This window comes from Vipera berus (genome assembly GCF_964194415.1).
Source record: "Vipera berus genome assembly, chromosome: 2".
NCBI lineage: Eukaryota > Metazoa > Chordata > Lepidosauria > Squamata > Viperidae > Vipera > Vipera berus.
Window position 1 is genome coordinate 171,838,504 of NC_138203.1, and position 10,803 is coordinate 171,849,306.

General features: G+C 44.8%; 1 protein-coding gene across 2 annotated transcripts in view; it reads right to left on the reverse strand.

Moving 5' to 3' along the window:
• MXRA7 (matrix remodeling associated 7) overlaps window positions 1–7,557 on the reverse strand; it is a 52,846-nt gene extending 45,289 nt beyond the window's left edge. For both annotated transcript variants that reach the window (XM_081319954.1, XM_081319953.1), the window contains exon 1: window positions 6,755–7,557. In XM_081319954.1, the coding sequence (XP_081176080.1) occupies window positions 6,755–7,336 (582 nt within the window). In that variant the 5' untranslated portion in view covers window positions 7,337–7,557. The remainder of the gene's footprint in view (window positions 1–6,754) is intronic.
• Window positions 7,558–10,803: the final 3,246 nt, after the last annotated feature.

Here is a 10,803-nt window from a genome sequence, read left to right on the forward strand (position 1 = left end):
GACATTTGGAGGCAACCAAAGCAAGCAAAGCTGCCCTAGAATGACTAGTCCCTGTGCCCTCTATGGGGTGGGTGGGTCATCTGGTAGAATCCTGTTCCCACTGGCCAGCTTTAAGGATGCAGCTTTTTGGTGCCTGGACAAATCCCTGCAGTTTTCTTGGCTAGATAAGTGGTTTGCCTTTGCCTTTTTTCCTGGGCAGAAAGGGAGTGACTGACCCAGCTGGCTTTGTGAAAATGGGTTTTAGGTGAAAAGAGCAATCAGAGATCTGATGTGATGTGAGGAAAATGCTATTTCGGACATGCACAGATAGAAATTAACAGATAGCTTTACTTTATAAAACACAACTTTTCTCAAAGAACTCTCGGTCATAATGCTGAGGAACGTCTTTTTGGAGGGTTTAGGAAAAGATATGGTTTACTTAATGAACCCAAGTTCCTTAATCTACCCGACATCGTGAACTTAAATTAATCATGGGACTGGATACGTAATGTACTAGGCTATAATTTCATGAGTTAGTCTGCAGGGGTGTTTAGAATTCAAACTCAGACAAAGATCACAAAACAGTCATTTCCACTCCAGTTTTGCTTGTGAAGAGAAACTCAGTAGGTTAAGAGACAAGGTAAATACTCTTTCAGTCTGCACCAATAATCATATAACAAGTTATAGCAGCAACCTACCAATATTTTCATTAAGAGGTAGTAAATATTGATCAATGTTGATACCCTAGAAAGTCTACAGGGAGGAGGGAGGGAGGAGGAAAAGAAGAAAAAGAACAGTCATTCTTCTAAAAGGAACATATCACCTGCTGCCGGCATCAACTTCCCTCCGCCCTGTGCGTTCCCACAGAGAGGGCCTCCTCAGGGTGCCACCGGTCAGAGAATGTCGTCTGGTGGCCCCCAGGGGGAGGTCCTTCTCTGTGGGCGCTCCGGATTTATGGAATCGGTTGCCGGTCGAGCTCCGGATGGTGCCCGACCTTCGCTCCTTCCGACGCGATCTGAAGACTCACTTATTCGAACAAGCCGGCCTGGCCTGATGGGGGATGGGTTGGGATTTTACTGTTGTTTTTTTTAATATATCTATTTATTGTTTTAGCTTGGGCATTGTTTAATTCTTTTTTAACTTTTGTATTTTTGTATTTTTATATGTTTGCCCTGTTCACCGCCCTGAGTCCTTCGGGAGAAGGGCGGTATATAAATAAAATTATTATTATTATTATTATTATTATTATTATTATTATTATTATTATTATTATTATTATTATTATTATTATTATTATTATTATTATTATTATTACTTCTGCTTCTCTGAGATTTTTGCAGTCATTGCAGGAGAGAGGCTCCACCTAAGCATTTTTTTACCTGGGGGGGGGGCTGCTGGTTAATGTGCGTTACAGGCTCTGCTGTGAATTTCCACCTAGGGAGGCTGGTCCATGCTCTGCACCTTGCTGGTAGCTTCAAGCAGTGCTAAGAAGACCAGCTGGCTAATGGACAGCTTGACCAGCAGACTTGCTTCAGGCAACTTTTCCATGTTACCAATGCTTCTCCTGGGAAATTATGCAAAGATAAACAGATCCCTGAGGCAGAAGCACAAGGCTGGGGTATGAAAAAAAATCATTCCAATTATTTTTGAGATGGAGCAATTAAGGGAGAGGAATTTCATTTTCTTGCACAATGGGGTCTGGAGCCAAGCAGCATGTTTTTAATGCAACTGGCTTGACGCTCATTCTAAGAAAAGCAAAATAAGTCTTAATCTGAGCTGAAAAGCCATTGCTTAAGTCAGGGGTGTCAAACTGCCGGCCCACGGGCCGGATGCATCATGCTGAAATTGCGCCCACCCCATTGCCGGCAATGGAGGAAAAGTCGCGATACGTCACGACACGTCACATGACGTTGAGAGTTTGATACCCCTGGCTTAAGTAGATTGCTTAAATAGATAGCCATGTCTGGGCTCTGATATTAAACTGGTTTCGGCCTGGTTATTAGTTAGATGGGAGACTTGTAGGGATTTCCAGGATTGCAGGCAAGATGGGAAAGTTAATAACACCTTACAGCAGTGTGGACTTCAACTCCTAGAATTCCCCAGGCAACATTCCCTGCCTGGGTGGGGAATTTTGGGAATTGAAGTCCACACAGCTTAAAGTTGCCAAGGATGAAAAGCATTGCCCTGGAGTAAGGTGATGACAAATCGCTTCCAAGTTTTGCCAAGAGAGATTCATAAGCTTCTCCATTAACAAAGCAGATGCTGAATTCAACTGGAAATAATTTTAACTTTATGTCAGGCTTTTTCAAGCACAGCCTTAACATCTTTTTCAGTTTCTTTCAAACACTATTGTGCTATGATTCCAGATCTCAAGAGCCATCCACCTCTTATTCTGGAACAGGCTAATCAGCAGAAGTCTCACAAACACATTTGGCTAAAATAGTTTCTTTACTGCAGCAAAAATGAAGTCATAGACACACAAAAGATCTGCCTAATGCAGAAAACAGAAATCAAAGTCTAAATATATCTCTGCTCCAGAATTTAAATTCTAAGCCTTTTTTCTTCCAACTTTATGAATCAATGGATATTTGGTCTTTCTTTTCATGGCCTCAAGACTAGGGAGCACCTGCTGAGTTCTGACATAACAATTCTGTCTGGCTTGCGAATCACTGATTCCCTTTTCATTAGCCTCATTTCTGCTGTTTTAAAATGGGGGACCCCCAAACTCCAGGCCGTGGAGTGGTACCAGTCCGCGTGGCCTGTTAGAAACCGAGCCATGCAAGCAAGCAAAGTTTCATCTGCACATGTGCAGGGTCTAGAGATAGTGCATGAAACACACGCGCACACACACACACACCCGTGAGGATTTTTTTTCCATAGAACCGGTCCCTGGTGCCCAAAACATTGGGGACTGCTGGATTAAAAGATGCTGAAGAGGCAGGGAAGAGAAGTAGATGAATCGGAAACAAAATAAAAATAGCAAAATGGATGCAAGATACACTGCCAATAGACTATTCTTGACGTTGCTGTCCAAATGGACTTTGGATCTCTGCAGATCTTTTGCATTAAGCAAGATCCCCCTCACTCTTATTGCTGATTATGTTGTCATAAAGCCAACGATCTAAGCTGAATCAAAGTATTCTGGGACGTGTCTCAGTCAAGTCTCTCATTAATTATATCCCTTAAACATCTGACAAAATCACATTCAGATTTTCAAGCCCTGCTAATAAAGATAAATTGGTATAAGTGTAATAATATGGAACTGACATTGTCTACAACACTTCTGGCTACACCAATATTTCCATATAGTTGAAAAATCACAGGATGAATTACTTTTATACAGTACAGATACAATTTCACATTTTGTGAGGGCAGAATTCAGGTGACAGAATCTGACACCATTTCTACTGCAGGTATATAATAATGCATAATTATCCTTCAGAAAGTACAGGGATCATTGGTCCCTTACAAATGGAGGGGGCTCATGTCACAACTGTTTCACGGAGGTGAACTCTTTGCCACCTTCTGGATCTTTTTATCGCTGGCTTCTGATAATCTGTGGCTATGTAGCTCCTTCATGGAGCTTAAGGTCTAACAGATCTAATTAAGTTTACCTATCTCAAGAAGTTAGCCCCATCTATGTTGTAGCAGACTAAAACTTAATTGTGGCATAAGAGCTTAGATGGTTAAAAAATATGCTTAAGATGGTGTACACATCCTATGCCAAGCTTTCACCAGTGGTAGTATTGCAATTTTTGAAGGCCACATAGGGTGGGGCTTCTGGAAATTGCTCTTCCAACACATCTTGAGAGCAATAGTTAGGAAAGGCTGCTTTAAGCCTACACAGAGATGTTTTTAAATGAGGGAATTTTCTCATGCCTGATATTTGAGGGAGGCCTATATCTATATTGTCACTTTAATGACATATATTTATTTATTTTATTTTTTATTTTAATTCCATTTATATCCCGCCCTTCTCCGAAGACTCAGGGCGGCTTCCAAGCTTAGCAGTAGCCTTCATTCTATGTATATGCCTGCTTATTAGGGCTTTCACACACACACCCCAAGCGGCATTATTACAAAGTCATCTTAATTGCCCCCAACAATCTGGGTCCTCATTTTACCTACCTCGGAAGGATGGAAGGCTGAGTCAACCTTGAGCCTGGTGGGATGCGAACCTGCACTAATTGCAGGCAGCTGGTGTTACTTAAGGAGGCATTAGCCCACTGCTCCACCAATATAGGGCAACTATACCAACAGAAGGGAGGGAATTCAAACATTTACCTTCAAACTTCTCAAAATCTTCAAAATGGCCAGCCTGGTTCCATCCAGTGTGTTCTTTGTGTATATTTATAATTATCCTGGACCTTAATCTTGACTTCACTCTCTTAAGCATGGCTTCCCCACCCCAGTTAACATGGCATCGTTCATTTACAAGAGAAAAACTATTAGGAGGCTATAATACTACTCTCTGCCATCCACAACAAACAAAAAACCCACCCCAGTATAGATTGAGCATGCTATTCTCAAAACAGAAAAATAAAGATTTGAGAAAAGAAATGGCATATTCTGAAAAGGGCAAGGCTGGCACTTTGAACAGAAGAATATACAGTAACATCTATCAGGATTTGAGCTAGCAGACATGTATTTCAATGCAAATCCAGAAACATGTACAGTAAGGGGACAGAGGTATAGAGAATGAGAATTCATCTGAACTTGTAGAAAGGAGTCTATTTAATCGTCAATGCCACATCTGAGACCAATACCACATTCTGAGGGATTACACTTCTAGAATGTTTGAGCTCAAACATCTATATAAGTCTCGAGTGCTTAGAACTGTTAATATTGAACCTTTAAATACGTTAGCTCCTCTTAAAATGAAATTCCATCCTTTTTTAGAAATGCAAAGAGAACAGAACTGTGCAAGCCACCAAAGATGGAAACATCGTGGGAAGATATCTGTGTTATTCTGTGATGGGAAAAAAAATCTGGCAGTATCTTTTCTGACTAACAAGTTTAAATTTAAAGTGCAACATTAGTCTATAGCTGCTTTATGCTTCTAATGATGTCTTTTAATAAAAGTTGTCAGCTAGAAAAGTGCTACCAAACTCCTGTGCCACCCAAGCATATTTAGGGTAGAAATGGTAAAAGTCTAAAGTTTGTTGCTTTGTGGAGCTGGCCAAGTATAGCTAACTTGGTGGAGCAGTTAGCAGAGCCTTGGTGGAGCAGTGGGCTAATGCCTCCTTAAGTAACACCAGCTGCCTGCAATTAGTGCAGGTTCGCATCTCACCAGGCTCAAGGTTTGACTCAGCCTTCCATCCTTCGGAGGTAGGTAAAATGAGGACCCAGATTGTTGGGGGCAATTAAGCTGACTTTGTAATAATGCCGCTTGGGGTGTGTGTGAAAGCCCTAATAAGCAGGCATATACATAGAATGAAGGCTACTGCTAAGCTTGTAAGCCGCCCTGAGTCTTCGGAAAAGGGCGGGATATAAATGGAATTAAAAATAAATAAAAATAAAAAACTTCCGTTCTTAAAAACATGGCAAATCTAGCATTTCAGCAAGGCATTCCCTTTCTCCCTTTCAGGATTGCTAGTTTCTTTTTAAGTGGTTACAATTCAGAGCTGCACGTTGTAGAGGGTATTGATAACCTTTTTTTTTTTTTTTGAGAATGCTGTTGCCAAGCTAAGCCAGGGCACATCCCTGGACTGTCACGCACTTCCTCAAGTATGAGAAAAAATACTAACTGCAGCAGGGAGATGTAAGTTCTCAAGGCCAGAAGGGGCCACCAGAGGGGATTTTATTAAAAACGATTGCCAAAAGGCAGAAGGGAGATTTCAAGTCCTCCCCTCCCCCCTCCTCCTCTTTGCAATTTATCTTGGAGAAAACTCTAGGCTCCTCCTAAAAACAGGATTCACTGAAATTAGCCCAAGCCAAAAAACAAAAAACAAAACCACACCTTACTGGGTATGCGTATTTCTGTTACACAGGCAAAGCCGTGCTAATCATCCCCCCCTCCTCCCTCCCCCGCTAAGTTGCACGTCTTTTATTTCTTCCAAAGGGAGGAAAGACGGGCTGCGAGGAGGACTTCACAATCCAGCCATTTTTAGAGCATTTCCCCGTCCCCGTCTTCTGGAACAACAGGTGGCTTTCCTGAGCCGGTTCACAGCAAACGGTGGCGGCGTAGGGATAGAGCAGGGGTCTTCAAACTTGGCCCTTTTATGACTTGGGGACTTCAATTCCCAGAATTCCTCAGCCAGCAAAGCTGGCTGAGGAATTCTAGGAGTTGAAGTCCACAAGTCATAAAAGGGCCAAGTTTGAAGACCCCTGGGATAGAGGACAGCAACGGATAGATTGGAGGGGGCCGTTGGGTGGCTGCCGTGGCGCCTGCCGAGACAGAGCAAGGTAGTAGTAGGCGAGGCTGGAATTAAAAGCGACCAAATCCAGCCTGGCTCTCAAGCCTCCCTTCCCACTCTGACGCAAGAGGCACGTGCGACCCAAAGTCCTCGATTAAGATAGAGGAGCTCTCTAGTCTACAGGGCTGTTAAGCGGGGGGGGGGGAGAGAGAATGAGAGCATCTCCGCCACCTACTACCCCCTTCCCGGGATTTTTCCACGGGGACCGACTGTCTTGCAGAATTTGCTTGGACGGGTCGAGCGTGCTTGTCCTCTCTCTCTCTCTCCCTCCCTCCCTCCTCGCGTGCTTCGACACAGACGCGCGTAGAGCCGCGGGGCCTAAGGCAGCAGCGCCCTTGCCCGCTGCGCGGCATCCTTACCTTGCTCTCCTCCTCCTCGTCGTCGTCTTCGTCGTCCTCTTCTTCCTCTTCCTCCTCCTCCTCCTGCTCTTCTAAAGCCACCGGAGCAGCGGCGACCGCGTCCCTTTCCGCCTGACCGGGCACCTTCCGCTCTTCTTGAACCTGACTCCGCTGTTCTGCTTTCACCGCCTCCGGGGCAGCTTCGTCCTCGACCTTCTCCTCCCCGAGCCGTTCTTCCTTTTCTCCGTTCGTCCCCTCTTCGGCCCTTATTTCTTCCACGGCGTCCCTTCCAGCTCCTCTGCTTATTACCGCCGCCTCCTCCTCCTCCTCCTCCTCTCCTTTCTCCTTCCGAGGCTCCGCTCCGGCCGCCTCCGGTTCCCTACCATCCTTCTGGAGGGCTTGGCCGTCCGTCCGGTCTATCGCAGCAGCGCTCGCCTTGGCCTCCCCTTCTTCCTTTGCTGCTGCTGCTGCTGCTGCTGCTGGAGGCTCCGTAGCTTTGTCCTCTTCCGAGGACCTCAGCTTGACAAAGACCGACGCTAGAATAACAGCCAGGACCGTGAAAAGCAGCGGGACTGCAACGTACAAGTCCACCGCTACATCCATGCCTCCGGCGGCTCTGCGACCCGAGAGCGCTGCCCGCAATTGAACCGGGGAGCTGCGATGGCGACTCGTTGCCTTCTCGTGCTTTTTCTTCCTCTCCGCTTTCTTGCCGCCGCCGTCGTCGTCGCCGCCGCCGGGCAACTGAGCAGCTAAACTGAATTCAGCTGCCTGGAAGCGGCGGTCGGTTAAATCCCTTCTCTTCTGAAGCCGAAAGCGGGATAGGGTTTCACAACACCCGCGTCACTACGCCGGGGCCCGCCCACCTCTGCCTCTGGTGCCACTCCCGGCAGGCCGAGGCCGCCGGGATGGCCGTTCCCACGTACGAGTCTTAACAGCGGGGAAGTGGCGGGGGAGAGAAGGAAAGGAAAGACCAAAGGCAGGGAAGGAAGATTTGTTTTGAGAGGAGGATACAAAGCCATCTTCAATAATATTGGATCGTGCAAACTTCCCAGGAAAAAAGTGAGAATTGGGTTACAAACCGTGGTTTGTTTATATATGTGTGTGTGTGTGTGTGTGTGTGTATATCACTCCACAGTAAAGCCAAACATTTTGGGTCAGGCTAACCCACCCGCCCTGATCGTTCTCTTAGAAAGTAAACACTTACTTCTCTATTATTTTTCTTCCTTTATATTTCAAATGTGTAAGCCATCCAGTTCATAGCAGCAATCAATGCAACACAAAAAAGTAATAATCTAGAAATCAATATACTAATTAATAACATTCCCATAATTGACTCGTGTCTTAAGTTAGCATGTGGGGCAAATATTTGGTCTTTAGGATGGCAGGATGGGGTGACCCAAACCTCAGTGGGGATCCTTTTCCAGAGGATAGGCTCCATGACAGAGAAGGAATGACATCCAAGCCCCATCAGATGACCTTGTTTTAACAATAGGACTTTTCAATAGTGCAGTTTGAGCAGCATAAGTTATTAATTGCAGTGTATTGAGATACATCCGTGTTTGTGCTGCCATAATCTGGACCAGTTATAGCTTCTGAGGGATTGTCTTTGTTGATTCTCAGTCATCCAGGTCATGGTTATCCCAAAAAGCTTTTTCAAGGGGCAACTGGATTTTCTTGTTTTTCTTTGAAGACGGTTTCGCTTCTCATCCAAGAAGCTTCTTCAGCTTTGACTGGATGGTGGGGCATGGAAGGATTTATACTCCTTGCAGGTAGCTGGTCATTTGCATTCTTTTAGAGTCATTGAAGTCACCTGAAGGCTTATCTGTGTCAGTCAGGGTCACTGAGAGGTGCAAATGGGTTTGGAGCCTTTTTGGAACTATTGAAAGGACTGCGTTGTAGGCTGGAGATAGATGATGCTGTATCTCTCCCCCTCTGTTGAGAGAGGTTTATTCAGTTTTGACATAGATGGCCTCTTTGACCCCTTTTTCAAACCAGTGGTCCTCTCTGTTCAAAATGTGGACTTTTCTGTCTTCAAAAGCCTTTGTCTTTTAAATACAGATGAGCTGCTGAATCTAGTCCTATCTCCAGTCTACAACACAGTCCTTTCAGCAGTTCCTAGAAGGCTCCACCCCCATTTGCACCACTTGGGTGACCTTGAGGACACAGATAAACTTCCAGGTGGCCTCAAGAACTATCTAAAACAGACATGTCAAACTTGCAACGTCACGCGTCATCGTGCAACGTATCGGGACGGTTTTGCCATTGCTGGCAATGGGGTGGGCGTGGCTTCCATGCGACAGCATTCACAGGCCAGCAGTTTGACACCCCTGCTCTAAAAGAATGCAAATGACCAGCTAGCTGCAAGGAATATAAATCTTTCCATTCCCCACCATCCAATCAGAGCTGAAGAAGCTTCTTGGATGAGAAGCGAAATGACTTCAAAGAGAAAAAAGGAAGTCCAGTTGCCTCTTGAAAAAACACCTTTGGGATTTCTGAGTGATTGTCAAGGGCAGCCCCATATGGAATACATTTCAGTAGTTGATATGTGAGGTAATTGCAGCATGAGTGACTGTGAGAAGGATCTGAGAAGGGTTATCCAATCTAGGAACAGCTTCAATTGGGACACTAGGATCCTTTCCGCTCATATTTGCCATCTGTTTATGGAGCTGCAACTGTGAACCTACTAATTTCCCTATTGCTTACTGTATCTGTCTGGGGAAGAAAAAACTCATCCAGAGATGGGAGTGGAAAACCCTTGCTGTTGAGAATCCAAAACGCATAATCACTAAGTCTTGTCAGAGTTCACCTTTAGCTGTTCCCTCCCCAGGCAGGCTCCACCATCTTCAGACGCTAAGAGAAGATTTTGAAGGCATTAATTGGTTAGCCTGTAATTCAGTTGAATATCATCAGCATGTTGTTATTTGACCCCTGGCCAATGGATGAATTCACTCAGTGGCTTCACGTAGATGTTCTAACAACAGCGTTGAACCTTTGAAAATCACATACATAAAGAACCTCAATCAAGCTTGACCTCTTTCCCCAGCAATACCAATTGGAACCAGCCATGAGGAAAGGAGAACACACTGCCTCCTAATCCCTGCTTTGCCCTAGTTCAGGGGTAGGCAACCTTGGCTCTTTTATGACTTGTGGACTTCAGCTCCCAGAGTTCCTGAATTCAACATGGCTTAGATGGATACCATGATTGACGATACCGAAGGCTGCTGAGAAGTCAAGAACCAGAAAACTGAATACAAATCTGCCAGAATTCACCTATAATAAAGATCAATGCCGCTTCTGTGATGAGTTATGGCCTGAAATCCAGCCCAAAAGTATTCAAATAATCCACTTCCTCTAAGACCCATTGAAGCTCAATCTTGCAACCTAAAAAGGGATGAAGACTGGATGAGTATTATCCACCACTGTTCAGTCCACTGATGGTTTAAGAGGGTGTGTGTCACTTGCTTCCTGTAAGGCAGGCACTCCAGGATGCGCTAATCACTGCATCCAGGATCAAGAGGAAGGTATCAAGGTGACTGGGATTTTGCTTCTTTTGCTTAGTACCTAGCATTTTCTACTTAAAACAATGTGATGCTTTATGCTGCAGCGACAGCTTGTGAAACTTGCTGATTCACTAGTGTAACTGATCACAAGGATTAAAATCATGAATCTTAAAGAGTATTTCTAGACAGGTTAGAATGTTAGAGGTCTTTGCCATTGAGGGCTTGAGGGCTCACAAAACATATATTTTGTGAGATAATTTTGTATGATTGCTAGCCAGGGGGAAAGGCCACCATCAGTAATATGGAGTGATGTGTAACCAAGCTATCAGGTAGCACTGCAGCTACTATATTTTTATTAAGAGTTAAACACACACACCTGAACTACATTCTTAATCAAAAGTTTGAAGGCACAAATTGTGCCTTCTACCCTCAGCTGTTAAAGATGCTGGGCTTTTCAGCTGGAAAACTGACAGCTGAAGTTTGAGACCTGAGCACCATGCAATGGGATGAGCTCCTTACTTGCCTCAGCTTCTGCCAGCCTAGTTCAAAAGCATGCAAATGTGAGTAGAT